Source organism: Astyanax mexicanus, chromosome 17, assembly GCF_023375975.1.
Source record: "Astyanax mexicanus isolate ESR-SI-001 chromosome 17, AstMex3_surface, whole genome shotgun sequence".
Lineage (NCBI taxonomy): Eukaryota > Metazoa > Chordata > Actinopteri > Characiformes > Acestrorhamphidae > Astyanax > Astyanax mexicanus.
Window position 1 is genome coordinate 26,637,994 of NC_064424.1, and position 25,001 is coordinate 26,662,994.

Genomic DNA, 25,001 nt, shown 5'->3' on the forward strand with positions numbered 1-25,001 from the left:
TCTATCACTAACATCGTATGAAAATCACCCGAAAGCATTCCTCTTGAAAAAAAAACATAGATGGGAGAAGGAAATCATCCATAACAATAATGAGATCAATGAGCGTCCTGAAGCTTCCCAAAGTCCCGTGCCACTCAGACAGCAGCAACACTTTGAAAATCACATGAACAAATTTTGTGGGTGAAATTTCACCTGGCGTTGAGCATGAGCGTTCTAGGGTTAAGAGAGAGCACTGTGAGGTTGTAAGCAGTGTGTTTTGTGTCTGCAGGGTGCACGTGGAGTTCTACGTGAACGAAAACACATTCAAGGAGAGGCTCAAACTCTTCTTCATAAAGAACCAGCGCTCCAGTAGGTCTTCATCATCAGAACTTTAAATCAACTTTAAATCATCAGAACTTTATTAAATCTAGCTGATCTTAGTATTGCTGCTACAACAAAGGCTTTTTAATACCGTACAGTAGTATGCATTTTAAAGCAGGTTTATGCTATTGTAGCAACCACCAGAGATACCATAGAAACCATTATGCAACATGAAGACTATTGGTAGCTTTCGAAGCCCATAGCAACCGCTATGGGTACAATAGAAACTTCTGTAACACCTTACTAAAATAAGACAACCATATACTGGGCACAGATGAAATTTGGCCTCCGCCTTTAACCTTTTAAAATTTATTTGCAGAAATTGAGAAATGGTCAAACTAACCAAAAAAGAGCTTTCAGACCTCAAATAATGCAAAGGAAACGTTCAGAAGTTCAGAAATCAATATTTGGTGGAAAAACCCTGTTTTTTAATCACTGTTTTCATGCATCTTGGCACATTCCTGGTGCAAAAATTTTAGCATTTCAGTTTGGTTTGATGGCTTGTGATCATCCATCTTCCTCTTGATTATATTCCAGAGGTTTTCAATTTGGTAAAATTAAAGAAACTCATCATTTTTAAGTGGACTCATTTTTTTCCAGAGCTGTATGGTAAACACTTTAGCCTCCATGTGGAGTAACCTACCAACTATTTAGCAATACCATGGCTGTTGTTTGAAACTTTTTAGACCCATAGAATTACATATGTAGGATAACATAGTGATAACATAGGAACCACCTAGCCACAAGCATGTAAGCACACCCTACTAACCACCTGAAACACCTTAGCAACAAACTGTAACTTGTGTAAGAGTGTTTTTTAAGTTATTCATTACATGTTCACCCAACAGCAGTGTGTAAACTACTGTTTTATTTTTTCTTTATCCTGCAGGTTTGCGGATCCGTATCTTTAACTTCTGTCTGAAGGTTTTGACATGCGTGCTCTACATCATAAGAGTCATGACTGACAACCCGACTCAGCTCCGGAACACGTGGTCAGGACATTGTGTTACTGAAATTATACTGGATTATGACGGCAGTTGTTGAGATAAGCTGTGTATCTCATTTTTGTTCATACAGTTTTGTTTTTAAAAAAGTTATATTTGCTTCAGACAGCCAATCAAACTGCTTGCAGATTAGCTTGTAAGTGAGCTGTTATGTATCACCAGGTTCAGTCAGAGAGTTGTAGAGTTTCATTAACAGTACTAATCACATTTTGTGGAGATGCTTGTTCCCAGAATTCACAGGGTTTACTGCACCACACTGCTTAAATGTTCTAACAGATATCCACCCATAAGTGTTGTAAAGGCCTCATACAAAGGAATACTTCTCAGTCTCTCTCCCTCTTCCTCTCTCTGTCTTTCTTTCATTATATCTCTCTGCAGTATAAAGTGCAACAGCTCTACTCAGAATAATGAAATTAACTGGTGAGAGAGCTCAGCTTCACCCCTCACCTCGTCCACTCATACAGATAATATAAATTATAATGTAATACTGTTTAATACTGTTTATTCCACGCATGCTGTCTCTCTATCTCTCTCTCTCTCTCTCTTTCGCTCTCTCTCTCTCAGGGAGTTGATATTCTGGGTGGATAGGAAGACTCCTGTGTGGGCCATTCAGGTGAGACAGATAATGTAATTTAATAATAATATTAATAATTATAATAATAAGAAGAAGAATTATAATTGAAATGCTTGTTCAAGCTTGATATGGTTTATGATGATCATTGTGTGGGTTTCTGCACAAACACTGTGTCATATAGGAACCTGTGTTGCTAGGAACCTGGGTGTTCTGGTTGATGACCAACTCTCCTTCACGCACCATGTGGCCTCAGTTGCTCGGTCCTACCGCTTTGCGCTCTATAACATCCGAAAAATTAGATCGTTCTTGACGCAACAGGCCACCCAACTCCTGGTGCAAGCGGTCGTCATCTCATGCCTCGACTACTGCAATGCCCTGCTAACTGGCCTCCCGGCCTGTGTAGTAAAACCACTCCAGATGATCCAGAACGCAGCAGCACGTCTGGTCTTCAACCAACCAAAACCGGCACATGTCACCCCGCTGCTCATTGAGCTCTATTGGCTACCAGTTGATGCTCGCATCAAATTCAAAGCTCTTACAATCGCCTACAAGGTGATGACAGAACAGGCTCCTTCCTACCTGCACTCGCTCCTGAAGGCTTACGCTACCTCCCGGCCGCTGCGCTCCTCCAATGAACGTCGCCTCGCTTTGCCAAACATTCACACAAAGCAATCCAGACTGTTCTCATACAGAGTTCCCCAATGGTGGAACAAACTACCTTCCACTACCAGATCAGGAGAATCTCTCGCTATCTTTAAGAAACTCCTGAAGACAGAGCTCTTCAAAGAGCACTTACTCTCCTAACACCTCTAACACACTAACTACTTCTAACCTCATTTCCTTCTTCCCCTCCTTCACTCCTCTATCCTATTATTCCCCTTTGACCTCCTTTTATCCCTATCCAAAGATGTTTTACCTTTAAACTTATTTTACATTGTACTTGACTATTGTAAGTCGCTTTGGACAAAAGCGTCTGCCAAATGTAATGTAATGTAATGTAATGTAATGTAATATATGTGTCACTGTGTGTGTGCTTTAGGTCATAGTTGCATCCATCAGTTTCTTGGAGGCCATGCTGCTAATGTACCTTAGCTACAAGGTAGGCATGTGTGATTGTATGTGTGTGAATTAGTAGGTTTTCCAATAACTTTGTCTACATAGTATAAAATAAATTTGTATGTTTTTCAGGGCAATATCTGGGAGCAGATGTTCCAGGTATCGTTTCTGCTGGAGATGTTGAACACAGTTCCCTTCATCATCACGGTAAACACCTTTACAACACTCTTACATGTGCAGCTCTGTCCACAACCCACTGACCTTTACTGACCCTCCTGCTGTCCCAGATCTTTTGGCCAACCCTGAGAAACCTCTTCATCCCCGTCTTCCTCAACTGCTGGCTGGCCAAGCACGCTCTGGAGAGCATGATCGTGAGTCTGGAGCATGTTTTTACCTTTCTGACTGGCTGGGGTCCTTCTTGTTTTTGTTGCGTTTGTGTTCATGTGTGTGTTACAAGTGTTAGCTTGTGTGTGTGTGTTTCAGAACGACCTGCACAGAGCAATCCAGAGAACACACTCCGCCATGTTTAACCAGGTGCTGATTCTCATCTGCACACTGCTCTGCCTTGTCTTCACTGGGTGAGTCTGTCTCTCTGTGGTTTTGCTTTACTGTTCATATATAATCACATGTATACACCAATCAGCCATAATATTAAAACCACTGCCAGTTAACTTTATCTAGTGCTATATATTTAACTAAGGCTGTATCTCCAAAACACTTTGTCCTTTGAGTTTTAGAGCTGCAAAATTGACTGTGGGGGTAGGCAGGTCGCATTCTCTGCTGCAGTGCTGTTAGCCAGTCTGAAGTGATATATTTGCATGTATAAATATTCGTGAGCAAGAGCCAGATCCTGTCTTTCTTCAGAGACCCCTAATTCAGTGAAATAAAGCAGGGCCTACACCTGAGCTTTTTTTTCCGCAAAAAGTGTCTCACGTAGCATCCATTCATACTAGAGACCACAACTAGACATTTTAAAATGAAGGAAAAAGATGATGGAATGAGGGGTAGTTGTTAGGGTAGTTGTTAGTTGATATATTGCTAGATGGTTGCTAGGTTGTTAATATGGTATTCTAGATGGTTGCTTGTTGCTATGGTGTATTTGGTGTTTGTTAGGTAGTTGCTAGGATATTGTAAATGTGGTTACTACAGTGCTGAAGATGGTTGCTAGCCTGTTGCTATGTTATTTCTGTGATTTATTTGGTGGTTGTAAGGTAGTTGCTATAGTTGCTATTGAGGTATTACAATGAGTCATTTAGATCGTTGCTATGTTGTTGGTATATGGTGTATTTGTTGGTTGCTAGGATATTGCTAGGTGCTTATTCAGGTTTTCGGTGGTTGCTATGGTATATTTTTTATGTTATTTGTTTGTTTGTTGGTTGTTCTGTTGCTAGGATACTTCTGACCGGTGATACTGTGTTTAAGTTGATACTGGGTTAGGAAGCTACTATGTTATACTAGGTATATATAATGTTGTTATATTTGACGATGGTATTTAGAAAGTTGCTTGGTAGTTGCTATGAAATTCCTAGCTGATTGCTATTGTTTTTTAGGATAGTTGCTAGGGTGTTGCTGTATTGTTGCTGTATTGTTGTATTTGTTGGTTACTAGTTAGAGACTAGGATATTGCTAGTAATGTTATATATGGTTATTATGGTGATGTAAGTTACTGTGGCGTATTTAATGGTTAATAGAGAACCGCAGGGCAGTTATTAGATATTAGGTTGCTAGGTATTTGGTAGGTGGTTGATATGGTGTTTTAGATGACAAAAAAGACAGAATGTTGGTGTATTTGATGGTTGGTTAATAAAGTGTTGTTGGGGAGACTGTGATTGAGTTGATACTTGGGTTTGTTAGGTAGCTACTATGTTATACTAGGTGGTTGTTATAATATGCTATAGCCAATATTTGGCTGTAGTATTTAAACGATTACCTGGTAGTTGCTACAGTTTTGCTATGGTGTATTGGAAAGTTGCTAGGGAGTTCTGATGTAGAGCAATACCTAGTAACCGTGTTTGTTCTAGATAGTGACAAGGATATTGCTAGTAGTGTTGTAGATGGTTACTATGGTGTTGTTAGGGAGTTGTTACGTTATACCAGGTGGTTGCTGTGGCGTTGCACAGTTCTTGAAGTGTATGTGTTGAAGCAGGAAATGGCCAAGCGGCTCATTGATGCTCAGGAACGTCCCACCTCACAAATTACTGGCTGATGCTAATGTCAATGTTGGTGCCAGACATCACAGTACATCTTCAGAGGTCTTGCGGAGTCACAGTTGTTTGATACCTCGAGAGGGATTTAGTATATTAGTATGGGCAGTTGGTTTTAATGTTGTGGCTGATAGGTGTATGCTCTAAGCTGTTAAAGCTAAGCTCTTGTGATTGTGATAGTAATTCAGTCTGAAAGGCTCCAATTAAAGCATCACTGCGATTCTCCGGATGCAGCTTCTGCGGTTTGACAGCATCGTTTATTCCTCTCTCTCTCTGCACTGTCAGGGAAGGCTAATCCCGAGACAATGCTAAGAAGCCTGCTAGCGGGTGACTGAAAACTGAACGTGAATATTAATGACTTGCAGACGCTGTAAAGGGGTTTTAAGATGATGACGATGACACACTGCATTAGATTTACATCTGAGTTACATTCACACAGACAGAGCTGCTTTAAAATGAGTGAGGAGGAAGATGATTGAGTGACTGACTCTTCACAGTGGTGGTAATCCAGCTGGCACATGACTAACCTTTAGTGTGGAAATGTTACATTTACCTTGCAACCAATTTATTTTCTTTAGTCTGAAGAAGCTTTTCAGCTGCAAATGTTTTTTGCGTGTTGATGGTACAGTGTAGAAAGAACAGGAAGCAAGTTTATTCAATGTTCAGAAGTGTGATGTTAAAACACTTTATTTTATTGATAATAAAATGTAATGTACTTTTTTGTCTGCTAAATGTATAATGCTTTAGATATTACATAGTATTAAATTGAATTAAATATGACATTATAGATCTGCAACACATTCCAAAAAAAGTTGGGTCAGTAAAGAATTTACCACATTGTAAAGTTACACTATATATATAAAATTATGGGCATCACTTTCAATGATCTTGAAGGCAGCATATGTTGACCATCAAAGCCAGTCACTGACTGTTTTTTGTTGATCACTGAGAATAACTTGGTAGTAACTGCTTGGAAGTAAATCACTTAATTACAGGCGTGTTGTGTGAACTGCTATAAGACTGTCAACAAATCATGCTTTATATCTGACTCAGTCAGCGACTGGGAGTCAAGAGCAATGGCTATACCTACTCAATAGGATCAAATAGAGACAGATAACTGCATCTTCTCCATGGTCAGAGCTGTTTATGATGAGCCTGACCTTTTTATTCCCCATGTTATATCAGGAACTGAGATTGCGAGTGAATGGAGTTAAATGAAGCAAAACAACTAAAAACTAAATTAAATATATTAATTGACTGCTTGTTCTGACTTTTACTTTTTAGCAAGTAGAATATTGTATGATACAAAAAAAGCAAAGAAAGCATACCTGCAAATTTCAACTCTCTCTCTCTCTCTCTCTCTTTCTCTCTTTCTCAGTACGTGTGGTATCCAGCATCTGGAGCGAGCAGGGAGAAACAGCCTCTCTCTCTTTAACTCTCTGTATTTCTGCATTGTCACTTTCTCCACCGTGGGCTTCGGGGACGTCACCCCACAGATCTGGCCCTCACAGCTGCTGGTTGTGGTGATGATATGTGTGGCCCTGGTGGTGCTGCCTCTGCAGGTGGGAGGACTCAATTACACAACTCACAAACACATATGTCTGTGTGCTTCGTGGCCTTTTAAGCAATATTTATAGTGTGTAAACAGTGGTACACTAAACTAACGCCAGTGTGGACACATCAATCAATGGACATAAATCAACCTATCAGGTTCTGATTTCCTAATAGCTGGGACCACTTTTATGATAAACTGTGAATGTGAGCAGTAAACTCCTAAAAATAAAGGTGATTCAAGTTGATTTTTGAATCATATCACAGGAGAAGCATTATGGACTCTATCGCACATCCTGCGCAAGGAATCTCACGATGCTTATTTCTTGCACCCTGCCAACTGTCTATTTTCATGCTTTCTGCCTGCATCAATTAAATAGCATTTGTGATCTGGAAATTAGGTGTGTTTAGGTAATTTTAGTTTAGGTAAAAATTGCTATTTCAGCAACGGAAAACACAGGTGCACCACTGGCTTTTTACTTAAACACTTTGAAACTGATACACACATGCTCACGTATCTGTGAATATTTTTTAGACTTTATATATTATATATTTTAACTTAAATTAAAACACATAAAGCAACTTTAAAAAAAAATAAATGTATATTTAATGTCCAAAAATGTAAATATGCACCAATGTTATCTTAGAACTAACATACTTGGCTATAGGTGCTTCCATACCTACTTTGTTTGGTCCAAACCAAAATAGCTTAAGCTTAATAGGTGCTGCAAACCATGGTGCTGAACCAGTAAAACAAAATTGTTCTCAATTTGGTTCAAATAAACCATGGTCTTTATTCATCTGCAGTGTGACTTTGGACTTTTGGACAATTTACAGGAAGTTGTAGCAGGTTATTATCATTCATTAAACAATAAAAGAAGAAAATGAACCAGTGTTGTCCCACCCTGCATATATTTATCAGAATGGGTACAACTGATTAGTTTGTGATTTCTCTATCTACTGTAAATGTTCTGTACCTACTGTAACTGTAACCCCTTATTTATGAACAAAATTTAAAGGAGTCTGATGATTACCTGTTACATTCATTGTGCTCTGTGACACACATTCACATGAAAAGATATAAACGGCACAACACCTGGAAAGAAAACTCGCCAAACTGATAACAAACTGATCAGTGTATAGTATAAGGAGACTCAGGCCAAGTAGGTGATGATGACAGGATGTAGTAAAATTCTTTAAATCAAAACTAATTAGATTATATGTATATATATAAATGGAAGTAATGCATGAAGCTTGGTTTGGACTATAGTCTAGACATCTATATGTGAAATCAGGATTTGTAAAAAACTGTGTTAATGTTAATATAATAATAATTAAACATTTTATTCTGCTCCACTGAGCCCCGCGTGACTAATCTGTCACTGTTTAGTCACTGTATTCATATTTAACTGCTTTTTTATTCAATCTCTCTCTCTTTGTGCTGTAGTTTGAGGAGTTGATCTATCTGTGGATGGAGAGGCAGAAGTCTGGGGGCAACTACAGCCGTCACCGAGCTCAGACAGAGAAACACGCCGTGCTCTGCGTCAGCTCCCTTAAAATTGACCTGCTCATGGACTTCCTCAACGAGTTCTACGCCCACCCACACACACAGGTCTGACGGTGTGTGTGTGCTTGTGTGTGTGTGCGTGTGCTATAAAGTTAGTTATTTTTAGCTGTGGGAGGTTATTATGGTTGAAACTATTCACAAAATAAAGTGAAAATAACTTGTAGTCAATCAGCCAAGACATGTTTTCCCTGCTGAAAAATCCAGATCAGACTAGCTTTTGCTGGTGGCTGGTTTTAGGTAGTCTGAGCTGGTCTTTGATAGTCAAGCTGTTTGAAAAGCTGCCCAGAAAAAACATACCTTATGCTGGTAAGATAGCTCAGACTTTGGGGGAGTTGGGGGAGTCTACTGCATATCAATAACGGCTCCCTGATGCCTAGAATCTAGAACAAGTGGCCCAAGAGTGAACGCAAATTTGCACGCAGACAACACAGACTTTTATCCCCCAATCGTGTGAGGGAAAGAGGGGAAGAGGAAGATAAAGGCGCTCCCGTTGTGTTCATATTTATTAGAGGTGTGCCAAAAAATCGATTCACATAAGAATCTTGATTCTCATTTACTACGATTCAGAATCGATTTAAAATGTCCCAAAATCGATTCTGAGGGGCGGGTTTTAGACTGATTTTGGGCTGGGTATTTTTGTTGGACCTGGCAACCCTGGGGATAGCGCTTGTCCTTTCAAACGGAGATCTTCCAGACACACACAGAGCGTAGGTGTTTGAGAATCACCGGTAAGATGGCAGAACAAGCACTATATTACATTAGATTAACGTGTAGTTTCAATGTTTTATTGCAGAATGCTTCATAACAAGCATAAAAAAGATCGCTAGTAGTTAGTTTCAGTAACTGTTAGCTAGCTAACTAGCTAACTTTCCAGTTCCACCTTAAATAACGCTACAGGTGGCAGCGGGCTGCAGCATTTAAGGCGGAACGGAAAAATACAATAAGCTAATCAGAGCTAATTTCAGCTCCTCATCACAGAGGAATTAAGGAATGGACCATATGAATTAATTTCTCCACCTCCTGCCCCCTTTCTGAAGAAATACAACGACCTTAAATTAACTAGTTAATCAGCAGCTGCTCCTGAACTTTAGCGCTCCACTGCTATCATCACATCAGCCCAGCAGCGTCACCTACACACCACCGCTAGTAGCCTGGTAATAAAGCAGTGTTATTTATTATTTATTTATTGTTCATTAACGTCATTGTGATATCCCAGTGATTCCTCTGTCACTGAGGACCCACATTCCTGCACATTTTATTGTTTTTGTAACACATTACCTGCTCCAGGACCAGTGTATATAATGGTTTTTTTTCAATAAGATTCATAAGCCAGAAGCAGAAATTTTTATAATTCAAATCGTTTTGAATCAAAAATCGATTTTGAATCGAATCGTGGCCCCCAAAATCGGAATCGAATCGAATCGTGAGATAGTAAACGATTCCCACCCCTAATATTTATGAAGCACATGCAAAAAAAAGAGTGTTGGATTGTTCTCTGCAAAGAGTCTGTGAGTCAGCCAATCAGTTTTTAGTGTGGACGGGCAGTGTTTTTTTACCTGCTGTTTTACAGAAATAAATGATCAATATTGCTTTGACCTTTTTTTTAAATGTTTGCAACATACCATCACAACTTGTTTGTTTAGCAGCAGTATTCAAAGCAACAGACGGCTAGTCTGCATCTTAGCTCATGCCATATTTCTTTTGGTCTGCAAGCCCAGTGTTGCTACCTTCTCAGTGTGTATGCATGAATTTAAAGGGGTGCAGCTTCTGAAGTAATAGTGAAGGGAGTGTTTTTTTATTATTATTATTAAAATAACACCAGTCATTCTCCAGAATCGCATACAACACCTTTAAGTTAATTTTAAAACTGTAAAAATGGTACAAACCTGTACAAATACAGTGTTCAATAAAGTTAATCCAGCAGTTATTTTAGTACTTTTTTTAAACACACAATCTTAGGTCTGATTCTCTCTTTCTGCTATTATCTGCTATTATATGCTTTGTCACATTACATACAGTAACACAATAACAGGAACACTAAAACATTGATCAATGATTTCTTATTAACCCAACTTTAACCCTTTATAATTGGTAAGTAAATATTTTAAATGACTATAAGAGTTTTAAATACTGTAATTGTTACAGTTAAATTTGTGTTTCTCTCTGCAGGATTATTATGTGGTGATCTTGTGTCCATGTGAAGCTGACAGTCAGGTGAGGAGAGTTCTACAGATTCCACTGTGGTCACAGCGAGTCATCTACCTGCAGGGCTCCGTCCTCAAAAACCAGGACCTTCTTAGAGCAAAGTGAGTGACAAGTTTCATCACATACGTTCGGTTACACCTAGATCAACCAATCACAGCATCATATACAGTCAGTTACAGCTAGATCAGCCAGTCACACCATCACATAAAATCAGGAACTGTTAGATGAGCCAATCACAGCATCGCATTCAGTCACATACAGCTGGATCAGTCACTCACAGCATTAAATAAACTCTTATAGCTAAACCAGCCAATTACATCATGATAGACTATCCATAGCCAGTCACAGTATCACATACAAGCTGTTACAGGTAGAACAGCCAATCAAGTGTCACAGTTTCCATCACAGCATCACATTCAATCAGTTATAGCAAGATCAACCAATCAAATTACAGCATCAGTTACCATCACATATAATCAGTTATAGTTAGATCAGCCGATCACAGCATCAAATTAATCAGTTACAGCTAGAACAGACATTTAAATATCACAGTTCTTATCACAGCATCACAGCATTAATCAGTTACAGCAAGATCAGCCAATCATGTGAGAGCATCAGTTACCATTACATATGATCAGTTACGGTAAGATCAGCCAATCACAGCATCACATAAAACTTATGTGATGTTTTTTTTTCTCTTCAGTTTTCACCATGAAACTGTATCCTGAAGAAATCACATGTTCTCCACTCTTTCTTTTCCCCTTTCTTTCCTTCCTCTCTCTCCACATTCCTACGGTCTCTCTCTCTCTCTCTTTCATCTGTTGCCATGGTGTTGAGCTCTCAGAAGCATAAAAGGCTAATAACAGGGAGGCATTTTTAGCATCTGAGGGCTCTCTATATAATAGAATGCTCGGTGTGTGTATGTGTGTGCATGTGCTTTGTGTGGGAGTGTGTTTGCCATTTCAATCAAAGTCAAAGTTTGGCGCTGAGTCACTGGGCCAGACTGGGGGGCTGCATTCTGATTGGGTCCGCTTTTTCTCAGCTCGCATGGACTCTGTAGCGTCTGGGTATGTAAGGTATGCATTTGAAAGCAGGACCTATGTCATGGGGGCTGTGAATCTCTCTCACTTCTCCCGCTAACAAAATCATAATTACCTCTGCCTTCCTCTTATAAGCAGTGCATTCCTGACCAGTTCCAGAATGTGATTTCTTAATTTTCTTTGGTGGCTTTAACATCACATATTTTACCTCTCATTAGGCTCCCCTATCACTAGCAAAGCTCCCAGCAATAGAAGTGTCAAGACTAGTACATGCTAGGGTTATCACGATATCAGAATTTTGACTTCGATAACTAATCTAGAACGAGTGGCTCAAGAGTAAACACAAACTTGCACACTGGCGACACCGATATTTTTTCCCAAATGTGTGTGGGAAGGAGAGGGAGAGATAAGCGCTCCTTTCATGTGCATATTCATTAAGCGCATGCAAAACATAGAGGCTTCTGATTGGCCTGTTCTCTACAAAGAGTCTGTGAGTCAGCCAATCATTTTTAGTGTGGGTGGGCAGTAGTCCTGGGCTGTATGGCCAAAAGTACATATCACTGTATTTTTTAAGATTCTGACGGTTTCACGGTACATCAGAGTATTTTTAATTATTATTTATTAGATTTTATTTTTTGCATGACTGGGCTTTAATATAGGTTTGTGAGTTACTGTACTGTTAGGAGTACATATAATATAATAATACTAAGGCTTTAAATTAATCCGACTTCATTAGCAGAATAAACAGTTGAAGAATTGATAAGACACAGCAAAACAATTGGTAAACAGCTGAAGAATGTAAACAATAGACCTTAAACTTAGACTTTAACACATCTTCTTTTACAAAACTAAATATTTTAAATAGTTCCATGAACACTAAATGGACCTAAAACACTCAAAATGTAAGTATTCAAAGAGATATTTTTCAAAAGCTCTTTTTAACAAGTAAGATGCAAGTTTAATATTAAATTACATTATGTTATTATTAAAGCCAATAGAGGCATTACAGAATTAAAATCAGCCACAATTCCCTTATTTTTCCAGTTAACAAATACATTCAAATCATCCTTAATATAATATTTTAATATATAAAAACATGGCTATAAGTACTTTATATTTTACTCGGGTTTAAACACTAATACAGTAGAAACGGCAGCAGAAGGTGTCCTGATTTCTCTCCAGTCAGGATAGCTCTAGACTAAGGTTTGCCTCCACACGCCTGCGTGTGCTTCTTCAGTGGTGCTGTTTCGCATGGTGCTCCGCAGCGCCTCTAGCGGTATGGTGGTATAAGAGAAATGCATACCGGTTCAACTTTCTCCTCCGGTGGGCAGTTGGCAGTGTTTTTTTCCGCTACTGGACGGGATGCGTTCAGGAGCATCATGGCTCCCATCAAAACTCATTTCTCCTCTGACTACTCTAAAGTATATCCATGTCTGGTAAAAGTAAAAAAAAAAAAGAATGTCTTGTCCGCTGTACAGTTTGTAATGGTGATTTTAGCAGCATTCCCCTGAGGAGACTAAATGATGGCAAAAGGTCTAGGTCCGGGGGCACCTCCCTGAAATAAATTTTTACAACTTGAGATGTCTGCGCTGAGGTGACTTAGGTCTCCACACTGCCCAGTTCTCTATCTCCAACACATCCATCTGAGAACTAACTGTTCAGTCTTGTCTAACATAGATCCCAGACCTTCACATGTCCTTGTTATAGAAAATCTGGTTATAGATAATCAACATCATTCCCATCATCTGTGAGTGACATGTTTTGGCTGATCAGTGTATACTGAATGTCACTGCTATTGTGGTTATGCTAACAGCCTCGTGTTCTGGTGTAATAATGGGATGAATAGAATGTGGGCTCCCACTGACTGGATCTCATTGTGTGAAGAAAATGTTTATATCATGTTTTTGTTATGTAACAGACGTGTGAGGCTTTCATTCAGCATCAGTGAGGAATTTGGATAGAGGATAGTGGATTATACAGAAACATGGTGGTCATTTGGGGTGCCAAACGTTTTGCATACTATGGGACAGCTTGTTATTAAAGATTCAATGGCATAAAAAGTGCTTACTCAGTTAGTGGCACTTAATAATTTAGACTTTTTTATTTGGAGTCTTATTGCAGTTTTTCCTGTAATTATCATTATTATATCCATATTATTATCAGTTTACTACCTCTTCACACACTGTTTTCTATATGAAATATACTGTATAGTACTGTCTTAGCTGTACAGGGTTAGGATAGTAAGGTTAGTTGAGGTAACTTAGTTGCTTTGTTTTGCAAAAGCTTTGAGCTCTGTGTAAATGTCAAGCTACATGTAACTATAAGACAGGGATGGGCAACTTCCATGATGGAGAGGGCCACATTTTTTTCAGCATGACCATTGGAGGGCCACATGACCTCGCACTTCAAATAATTGAATATGAAAAACGCTACAAATGATTTTCAATAAGAACAAATTTTATATGAATTTATATCTGTATGTTTACAGCACCAACATTTATTAACAACTATTTTCTGCATATTAATGCATTTTAATACGGCAAAAGACAAACCATTTGCTTAAAAAAAGTGCAAAAAGGAAGTCCTTCATATCAAAGAACAAAAAGTTTGCTTAAAAAACTGATTGCAAATACAGTAGTTCCTCTGTGTAAAATAAGTTCATTATAACAAGTCCTTCATAAGCAACAAGGACAAAACATTTGCTTATAAAAGTGCAAAAGGCATTTGAACTCATTTATAACAAAGAACAAAAAAGATTTAAAAACTGATTGCAAATAGCTCATTCAATAATAGCAGAAAACTAGACCACAGAGGCCCAACATTTATTGAAGCTATGAGAGAGCTGTGGTTTGGCCTGCTGGCTCACAATGGACTGGATGTCAATGTCAATTTTCGTGGTTGTTTGGCAGCGCCCTCTAGCGGTCAAAAGTAGAATTGCGTTTTTTTGTTTTTTTTTTTTTTTTTTTTTTTTTTTAATTATGAAATTATTTTTGATCTATTCGCGGGCCGCACTGAGTGATGACGAGGGCCGTGTGCGGCCCCCGGGCCGCCAGTTGCCCATCCCTGCTATAAGAACACTGTTGAGGTAAATGTATGTAAAGGCCCAATCTCCTTTCAAACCTTGGTCCTACCACTTAGCCCTATCCCTCTGTTTTGCATGTGCACCCTTAGGGGTAGGGTGTCACGATTCTTGTTAGGCTTGAGGGGAGAGTGAGAAACACTCAACAGTCAAAACAGAGGGCTATGAGAATCACTACAAAGATAGCGGAAAAAAGTGACCAAACAAACCCAGAAATTTTCCTTGTTAAAATTGTTATATACAGCTTTGTAAAAAATTAAGAGTAAGAGACCACTGCAAAGTTTTCTAAAAATCAGCATCTCTACGTGTATGACATCCATTCCATTGTCAGATGAATCCCAACCCAAGTACACCTCATTCTACTTAATGTGCTTCTGATAGGTGATCACCTAGAGGAAAAGTATAAAATACACTGCTGTGGCCATCACAATCATCTAGGAATAGCACAAACGTTATTGGAATAAAAAAAAAATAACCAAAAAAAAATCTTGAGTAATGAACAGAAATTCTAGCTTTACTGACAGAGGGATACAGTTAGCATCATGTTGCTTCCATCCTTAAAATTTCCAAGATGGCAGTTCAATTACAAAAAGGTCAAGCGGCAGACATTGGGGACAACAAAGCTACAGACGGGCAGAGGGGTGAAGTGCATGGCAAGAACAGTTCATAACAGGCTCCTAGAGGCAGGACTCAAGGACTCATGTAAAGCTAGAAAAAAAGCCTTTCGTCAGTGAGAAGCAAAGGAGAGTCAGGCTAAAGATTGCAAAGAATTTGACCATAGAGGACTGGAGTAAGGTCATCTTCTCGGATGAGTCCAACTTTTAGCTTTGCCCATACATAGTCATCTAATGGTTAGATGGAGACCCAAAGAGATTTACACTCAAAAAAATGGATAGGGGTACAAAAAAAAGTGGAATTGGGCCTCAGAATAGCACCTCTGAGGTACATTTGTAATTAGAATAGCAGCACTGAGATAGTTTTAATAGTTGTATAGTTGTAACAAAGTTGTACTTAGGATAACATTGCTGAAGAAAAATAATAATTAGAATTGCACTGCTGAGGTAAATGTATGTGTTGGTTTGCTGTTGGGATGTTAAAAAGTTGAAGAGTTCAATTATTATATGGTAGTTTAGTAATTGCTTTTTCTTTGAGAAAATACAGAACATTTAGGCTACTTAATGTATTAAATGATGAAAATGTGACAAAATGAAATTAAATTTGTGCTCTTTATTCAGTATTTAATTTCTCTTATTCTGATCTTGAGTCATGCCAACGAAAATAACATCCTGTGTTAATGCCTCTTGGTATTTTGTCTTTGGTCGTTTCTGTGGTGTAGGATGGATGACGCAGAGGCTTGTTTCATTCTGAGCAGCAGAAACGAGGCTGATCGAATGGCTGCAGTAAGTAATCACTGCTGATCAGAGTGATCATCTTACTGATCAGAAGTCACACAGTACACTAGTCACTTTTAATGATGACTTACCACTCAGCCTAACTAGTTACATATTTTTAATTTGATAAAAAAATATTGTACACTTTGACTGACCTTCTAATTATCTTGATATCTGATAATTTATTTATAATTTTGACTGACCACTGACTTGTTCAGTTGTCAATCCCATTTACTGACCAATAACTGGTTTGGCTAACCAAGATAATCAGTAAGTGTTTGGTAAAAATGATCATTGTAAATTTTAGGCTAAGATTCATGACTTTAAGGCTATGTTCACATTACTAGGCTGAAGTGACTTAAATCTGTTTTTTTTTTGCTTAATGTGGCTCAGATCAGATTTTTTTCATGGCTGTGTGAATGTGCCAAATCAGATTTTTTCAGATAGATTTGAGTCACTTTATATGTGGTCCTAAAATGTATATGTATCCGATCCATGGACATGCGACATGAATGTAAACGGTCTAATCGGAATTATTCTTCTCTCTCATACCCACACATCTCTAGCTTCAAAAACAGCAAAAACAAACCACCTGACCTTTTTTCTTCACCTCAACCTGAGCATGTACTTCAGACCAGCGGTTTTCTCTCCACTCCAGCAAAAGATGCTCCACACATGAGCTGCTAACGCATCAATTTCCCTTTATAAAGCTACGAGTCGTCTCTCAAATATGAAGTTTTTTGTTCTTGGTGAAGAAGGTGACGTTTATACATGTATCAATGTGTGCATGTGAAGCGTTTCAGAGACAGATGAATTCACATTACACACAGATACAGGTCACTTACAGTTTTAAATGTGAACCATCAAGATAGCCAAATCCAATCAAAAAAGCAAAAAAATCGGATTTGAGCAATGTGTCTTGTAATGTGAAAGTAGCCTAAAGTCAAGTTTAATATTATTGATCATCTTGACTTTTACCAGTAGTTAGTATCTGTGATCATTTCTTAGTGTATGTAGTAATTAACAGTATCGATCATCCTCTGCAGGATCATCAGACGATACTGCGAGCGTGGGCCGTGAAGGATTTCGCCCCCAACTGCCCTCTCTATGTCCAGATCCTCAAACCCGAAAACAAGTTCCACGTTAAATTTGCAGGTGACTTTTTACTGAACTCTCAGTCTTCACTACTTTTTCTCACTCTAGTTAATTTGGCTCATGTTGGCTCTAAGTGGTGGGCTCGTTTCCCACTGCAGACCACGTGGTGTGTGAGGAGGAGTTTAAATATGCCTTGTTGGCTCTGAACTGCCTGTGTCCGGCCACGTCCACGCTGGTCACTCTGCTGGTCCACACGTCCCGTGGGCAGTGAGTAGCCTGTGGATGTCCTTCTCTATTATACACCCACATATTCTTTCACTCTTCTTCTAATCCATTTCTCTCTTTATTAATGTTAATACTGATCAGTTACTGTTCATTACTGTTTATTGATTGAAATATCCTTTCTTATATAGTATACCATGTTTGGTCATTATCTATCCTTTAACATTTATCATTTATATACTGTGCATCGTTTTACCATTTTACAATACCATTTTAATGGCCACAGAGAGGGTCAGCAGTCTCCAGAGCAGTGGCAGAGGATGTATGGACGCTGTTCTGGAAATGAAGTGTACCACATCCGTGTGAGTGACAGCATGTTCTTTAGGGAGTACGAGAACAAGAGCTTTACCTACGCTGCGTTCCACGCACACAAGAAGTAAGTATGCTATGCTATAGCCCATAAACAATTTATTCTTTAAATTATGTAAATAACATGATTGCAATGGAGAGCACCTGTTTGTAAAATTTCTATTTTCTAGTCCACCATAAAGCCCCTGCTTGGGCTTTACTTTTTCACATTTTAAAATTTTATTCTTTTTGTATATCACTAAACTTAGCATATTTAGGTACTTAGCAAAGTATAAATAGAAAACACAAAGCAGAAATAAAATCAAATGCTCCTTAAATATCCCTAAAATTCACCTATCAGACAGAATTGTCCAGGCATGGTCTTGAATGTCCAGGATTGACAGCCCTAATGTCATTTACATTATCATAGCATGGCATACATTTTACATTTAGTTTTTTCAAGTGGAACAAAATTTAAATTTAAAGTGTAAATAATGACAACAGTGGCCAAGACTGTAAAAGTGTGTGTGTTTGTAGGTATGGGGTATGTCTGATAGGGATAAAGAGAGAGGAAAATAAGAGCATTCTGCTGAACCCCGGACCTCGACACATCATGGCTGCTGCTGATACCTGCTACTACATCAACATCACCAAGGAGGAGAACTCCGCCTTCACCGTCCGACAGGAGGCTCGTCAGGGCAAGAACCGCAGCCACTGCGACATCCTGAACAGCCCCTCTGGATTACCCGTCCACAGTATCATCGCCAGCATGGGTGAGAATGCAGAATGAGTTTTGGAACCTTACAGATCCTGTAGCACTGCTGGAGCAGCATTAGCATTACCCACTAATTGCGCTAAGCGCTAGCTCTTTTGCCATTCAGAGGTGAGAACATCGGACTGTAGTCTGCACATTTAGGTGTTAAAACAAACTATGTGGGACCAACTTCTAGCTAATATCACGCTGGCTTACAAGAACACTCTTTAACAGTGCTGTCGGGCGGCATTAGCGACTGACCACTAGCTAATGCTCCAGCTTTAGCTTAACTCACTCAAATAAACAGTTTTCCGGAGAGAAATCTGAGTAGATGAACACCAGTGCTGTTTTTTTTAAGAATTACTGTTTTCTTTACTTAACCTTGCTTAGCTTTACAGGAATTGCCACCCAGTGGATTAGAAGGAAAACATGGCAAAACCCCTCCTAGTGTCCTCAGTAGTGTTGCATAATGCAGTTTATGTATGAAAATAGCACCTTATAATCCAGTGCACCTTGTAGTGCGAAAAATACAGTAGTTTTGGACTAGTTTTGACCTGTTGGACATACAGTAGCTACCATTGCAAGCAAAGAATTTAGCATCAATTCAACAGTGTAAACGTGAGGGAGAATGTATGCCGACATTAATAATAAAATACAATGATGCAATATAGTTAAGGAAAATCATTAGTAATGTGTTTAGAGCGAGTTTTTTTAGTTAAATAAATCTTAAACATAAAATTTTCTTGTTATGTAAAATGTTGTTAATAGCCACTATAGGATTTTGTGTCCATGATAATTTTAATAGACATAAAAAGTGGGTGTTTTGTGTTTACATGCTGGCGTGTTTCCTCTAGGAACAGTTGCAATGGATTTCCAGAACACTAGCCCTACTGGAGACACAGCAACATTAGCCCCGCCCACACAGAACGGGTTAGGAAGTCGCCGGCCCAGCATCGCCCCGGTTCTGGAGATAGCAGACTCCGCCTCCTTACTGCCGTGTGACCTGCTCAGCGACCAGTCTGAAGATGAAGCAGCTCACTCTGATGAGGATGTGCCCTCGGCCTCCGAGTATGTCTCAGACTTTCTTAGCCGTAAGCAGCCCCCTTCAGGCCTTGATAAAGAGGCAGCTGTTTAAACTCTGTAAATCTGAACATTAGTCTAATACAGTGTTTTTTTTATCTCTGCAGGTGCATGAAGGGTTATCCTCCCAACTCACCCTACATCGGTAGCTCACCCACACTCTGCCACCTTCTTCTACACAAAGCCCACTTCTGCTGCCTGCGACTCGACCAGGTTAGCCTCTAAAACTCAAAGCAAAAAGGCTTCTGTATTGTCATGAATAAAAGTTCTTGGACAATAATGAAACACATTTTTAAAAGGTTTAACAGGTTATGCTAGTATATAAAGAATGGTTTAATCAAGAGAAGAAACACCATGATACTTTATTTTTTTTAACGTTGACCCTTTGGCCTCATATGGAGACACTGCCTGTACCATCTAGTGGTCACATGACAACATTACATTCAATTGATTGAAAACAAGATGTTGGGAATCCCAGTCAAGCCAGTACAGATAGAAACATGGACCGGGTAAAAATAATTCAGTTTTATGTTTAAATCTAGTTGATTTACTTGTAGAAAGCTAAAATTTTGTTTTTAGACTAATTGGGTCCTGCTGATCACAAATGGCAAAAAAAATAATTAAATGTTAAATTAAATTACTGTACTCATACATATATATTGTGAAAAGTTTACAAAGTTTAGATTTTACACTTGTTATGTCCTACTTATCTCAAATAGATAGGACATACCATAAATCCACACTAAGCCTAGGTCTCAGGAGGTTAAAGGCTTAAAAAAGCTTTAAAAACTTTCAAAAAGATGTCTGCCATGCTGAAACATTTGATATTGTTCTGTTTTGAGGAAGTAAGAATTTACAGTATGATTATACAATGATTATACTATGATTTTGCTCAAATACTTCATATGAACCCAATTATTTTGAACTTTTTCTGGAGCACTCTTCAGGGTCTGAGCAAGCCAGAAAACTTTCTCAAGTGGGTGTTTTCCTTCCTAGAAGTTTTCTGGTCTAGAAAGATTAACGCTTTAGCCGGCACCCAGCTTGCACCTTGCTTGTTTCATTGGCTTCCCATCACATGCAGCTCTCCCCTGGTCGGATTGTGGGTACCCCGTGTAATTAAGCAATATTTAAACGTGCGCTAAGTTGCTCACATTGGATTTAACTCTATTACACACATGCTTACAGCTTTTATAAAGAACTTAAATTAGCTAAGGATAACTCTGGGGAAAAAAGGTCTGTAACACATACACTGCTTCTCCTGAACAGAACCAATTACCACTCAAAGAACCATTGGATGCTTCAAGAGGTATTTGCTTTGTTAACCCTTTGAGGCATGCACAGAGAATCTCTTCCAATATGTCAGATTTACTGATATGGAAACATTAAATTATTAAACCAAACCAGATTTAGTTATTTTTTCAGGTGCAAGATCAAAAGGTAATTTCTGAAGTGACCACTTATTATATCACTTGCATTTTTTTATACATTTATTTCTTATTTTTTCCCATTTTCTCCCAATTAAGCTAGGCCAATTGTCCCACCCAGTCAGCTGCATTTACCCCGTTATGGGTAATGCCCCAACACAAGCAGGGTAAAGACTAGCACATGCCTCCTCTGATACATGTGAAGTCAGCCACTGCCTCTTTTCTAACTGCTGCTAAAGCATCATTGCCGAGTAGCATTACAGTGTGGGAGAGAGCTCTATCTACCCACCCAGAGAGGGCAAGCCTTGTTGTGCTCTCTCAGGGCTCCGGCAGCTGATGGCAAGCACGGGATTTGAACCAGCAATCTCCCGATCATAGTGGCAGCGCTTTAGACCCCTGGACCACTCGAAGCCCTTGCATTTTTGTTTAATAAATAATGTATTTTATGCTTGGGTTGCATACATGATGGATTATGTGGCAAAAAAATATTGTCAAATTATACCACAGTTAGTTCCGACCCTGCAATTATCAGCCGGTTATGCACTGTAACCGAAGCTCTTCATGTATTACTCCATCATATACAGGTAATTTAGCAACAATGCAGCGCTTACAAACAAACAGCGCAGCTACAAACAGAGCAGCAATGGAACTATTTTAACTTGCGGAGTATTTAAAACCAAATGATTAATATTTTCTCGTCCTCTTTAACTCAGCGATAATGGAACTGTGGTATAATTGCAATGATCGCAGTGCAAATATTACATGTTATAGCACAAACCTTGAGTATATTATTGCTTAAATGTCCACTGGGCTGATCTGGGCTCAGTGTTAGCAGACCCAATTTTGCAAAACAATTACAGTTCTTATCACTTCCTGTGTGCTACATTTTTAACTAGCAGTCTTTCTAGAAATGTAGAGATTTTATATTTCAGAGTTAAAAATTTGGAAAGACAACTAGAAGGTTTTTACAATGAACATCATGTGGTTAAACAGTTTTTCAAATACAAAGAAAAACTTAGAACTGTTGTGTTTATTGGTGTATAAATGTTGTATTTCCTGTAGTATTGTTTATACTAATACCTCTCCTTTGCCTGCTGCAGGGTTGTGAGCACGTCAGCCACGAGGATGCTAAAGCTTACGGCTTCAAAAACAAGCTCATCATCGTCTCAGCGGAGACAGCGGGAAATGGCCTCTACAACTTCATAGTTCCTCTGAGAGCATATTACAGACCCAGGAGAGAACTCAACCCTGTAGTGCTGCTGCTGGACAACCTGTGAGTACACACACACACACACACACACACATACACACACACACACACACATACACACACACACACACACACACACACACACACACACACACACACACACACACACACACACACACACACACACAGACTCTGATTCAAACCCACCACTTCTTTTTAGACACTGTCTCATTTTGAATTCGATACCATGTGTTTATTCTAGTGGTGTCAATCAATTAAAAAATCAAATAGTATCAAATTAATTATAATAGAATTCTGTGATTAATCACTATTAATCACACTTTTTCTTCCTTAAGACTGAAGCCCAATCCCATTTCACCCCTTGGCCCTACCACTTAGCCCTACCCCTCTGTTTTGCGCGTGCACGCCAAGGGGTAGTGGTGTCCCAATTCTTGTTAGGCTGGAGGGGTAGGGGGAAGGGATAGGGCTTGATGGCAGAGCAAATGACCAAAGAAACCCAGGTCTCACCGCGTCTTGAGAAACCTGTAAAGCTAAGTTAAGTAAAACAAAACTTTGATTCTTAAAAAACAGTTATTTTTAAGTCATACGAGTGCTGGATATTAATCTACACAGATTTCTCTCCTAAAATCCTTTTATTTGGGTGAGTAAAGCGCTTCCATTTATTTACAGTAAGCTTAGATTTCCAGGTTTCCAGTAAGGCTGGGTGGAGCAATATTAGCATTAGCAGCTAACATTAGCAGCTAGCGCAAGCCTAGGGAACATGCTAATACCACCTGACAGCGCTACACTGAGGAACCCTGAGTGTTCTAGTAAGCTAGTCTGATAGTAGTCACCTCTGAATGGCCTTTAGTGCGGTAAGTGGCCAATGCTAATGCTCCTCCAGCAGTGCTAGCAGCAGGCTATAGGCTGATAATACTCACCTCAGAACGGCAAAAGAGCTAGCGCTTAGCACGGTTAGCGGCAAATGCTTTTACTGCTCTAATCTTAGTGCTGCAGAACTAAACTGAAACTCCTGTATAACGCTGCCCTTCAGTCGAGTGGCTTTACTGCTCCTTACAACCTGACTGATAAAATTCATACATAAAATGCACCAGATTATAAGGCTTTTTTTGGGATTTTTGGGAAAATCAAAAGGATTTGAAGTGGACCTTATAGTGCAAAACCAATACTGTTTATTATTTTAATATTTTATCATAAACTGTGTATCCAGATGTATTACTCGAAAGAGAATGATTCACACCACCTCCAGAAACTTTCTATGGCCTTGACCATCGTGAACATGTCCCTTTCAGAGTGTGTGTGTGTATGTGCTGGTGTGTGATGGTGTGTTTTCAAGTCAAACATCTCTTATTCAGTCATTTAGTTTTATTCTACAGAAAATCTGATCTAAAATTAACAAATAAAGACACGCCATCATCCATCTGCGGGTCTATTGGTTGGCATAGAAACAGGAATATGACCCACGGTGCACCTTGAGAGAGTTAACAAAGCAGGAGAGAGAAAGACAGAAAGTAGCCTTTACTTTGAATTGTTGAGGGGGATTTAGAGTGAATTTTTTAATGTGTAAACAGGCACTTAGGATGGGCTCTTAATGGGTAGTGTTTGTTTTTATATAAGTGTTATAAGCAGTTGATCAAAGCTTCTAAAACACAAAAGGCATCCACCTATTAATGTTTTGGATTAAATGGATTTGAGACATTCTATGGAAAAGGTGCCATTTCCACATGGCAAGCTTTAAAATTCTCAACAAAAGCAAATATGTTTTTTTAATCCACAACACTTAAAAAGGATAAGTTTCTTTAAATTTTATTTTATTTTACCAAAATGAAAACCTCTGGAATATAATCAAGAGGAAGATGGATGATCACAAGCCATCAAACCAAGCTGAACTGCTTGAATTTTTGCACCAGGAGTGGCATAAGTTATCCATCCAAAAGCAGTGTGTAAAACTGGTGGAGGAGAACATGACATGCATGAAAACTGTGATTAAAAACCAGGGTTATTCCACCAAATATTGATTTTAAAAATCTTCATGAATATGAACTTGTTTTCTTTGCATTATTTGAGGTCTGAAAGCTCTGCATCTTTTTTGTTATTTCAGCCATTGCCCAATTTTCTGCAAATAAATGCTCTAAATGACATTATTTTTATATAAGTCCTTAAATAAGTCCTTGCTACTCCTGTGCCTCAAATGATGTAATTTCCTCTTTGTAATGGCATTTTTTAAAACAACAGTGCTCTATTAATACACAAGACAGATTAGTGTGACAGGGTGGTAAGTAAAAGAAATGCATAGAGATAGTTACATTTGTACATTAAATTAGTTTTTTATTTAGATTAAACATATCATATGTACTCAGGGATAGACATATATAATCTTAAAAGTAATATTATTAATTATAATAATAGTGTTTGATAAAAAATAACACTTATTTGGTGATAATTTAGATGCAAATGTGATGTTGAAAGGGCCTAATGTACTAATTATACTAATGATTGTAAATAGTATTTATGAAATAGTATTCCTCATATCCTGGTAAAGGAAACACTTGAACTAATAGCTTTAACCTTTGGAAACCCTTCGACACATTTTCATGCTAAATGCTTCTCATCAAAAGTCATGGATGTAAATGGCACCCATTTCCTTGCATGACTCATTTATAATTGCGTGTAGAAAAAGAACAGCGATTCCAAAGCTTTTCTCTTTTTTTCCTGATGAGAATTTATTTATTTATTAATTATTGTTCTATTCATGCACATAAAAGAGCATGATTGAGGTCCTTAATGTGTAGGTGATCACAGACAGAGACATTCCA

The 25,001-nt window shown here is 38.7% G+C and overlaps 1 protein-coding gene across 7 annotated transcripts in view; it reads left to right on the forward strand.

The window, feature by feature from the left end:
• Nucleotides 1-25,001, forward strand: part of kcnt1a (potassium sodium-activated channel subfamily T member 1a) — a 46,061-nt gene that overhangs the window by 12,084 nt on the left and 8,976 nt on the right. For 3 of the 7 annotated variants that reach the window (XM_049466581.1, XM_049466582.1, XM_049466585.1), the window contains 19 exons: nucleotides 269-348; nucleotides 1,250-1,352; nucleotides 1,743-1,784; nucleotides 1,929-1,977; nucleotides 2,978-3,037; nucleotides 3,127-3,201; nucleotides 3,282-3,365; nucleotides 3,478-3,572; nucleotides 6,577-6,760; nucleotides 8,197-8,361; nucleotides 10,486-10,622; nucleotides 15,977-16,040; nucleotides 17,078-17,186; nucleotides 17,261-17,393; nucleotides 17,635-17,784; nucleotides 18,234-18,469; nucleotides 19,305-19,518; nucleotides 19,638-19,743; nucleotides 22,055-22,227. In XM_049466581.1, coding sequence (XP_049322538.1) covers nucleotides 269-348; nucleotides 1,250-1,352; nucleotides 1,743-1,784; nucleotides 1,929-1,977; nucleotides 2,978-3,037; nucleotides 3,127-3,201; nucleotides 3,282-3,365; nucleotides 3,478-3,572; nucleotides 6,577-6,760; nucleotides 8,197-8,361; nucleotides 10,486-10,622; nucleotides 15,977-16,040; nucleotides 17,078-17,186; nucleotides 17,261-17,393; nucleotides 17,635-17,784; nucleotides 18,234-18,469; nucleotides 19,305-19,518; nucleotides 19,638-19,743; nucleotides 22,055-22,227 — 2,259 coding nt within the window. The remainder of the gene's footprint in view (nucleotides 1-268; nucleotides 349-1,249; nucleotides 1,353-1,742; nucleotides 1,785-1,928; nucleotides 1,978-2,977; nucleotides 3,038-3,126; nucleotides 3,202-3,281; nucleotides 3,366-3,477; nucleotides 3,573-6,576; nucleotides 6,761-8,196; nucleotides 8,362-10,485; nucleotides 10,623-15,976; nucleotides 16,041-17,077; nucleotides 17,187-17,260; nucleotides 17,394-17,634; nucleotides 17,785-18,233; nucleotides 18,470-19,304; nucleotides 19,519-19,637; nucleotides 19,744-22,054; nucleotides 22,228-25,001) is intronic. The other 4 variants (XM_022676405.2, XM_049466586.1, XM_049466583.1 and 1 more) reach the window with 3 other exon arrangements.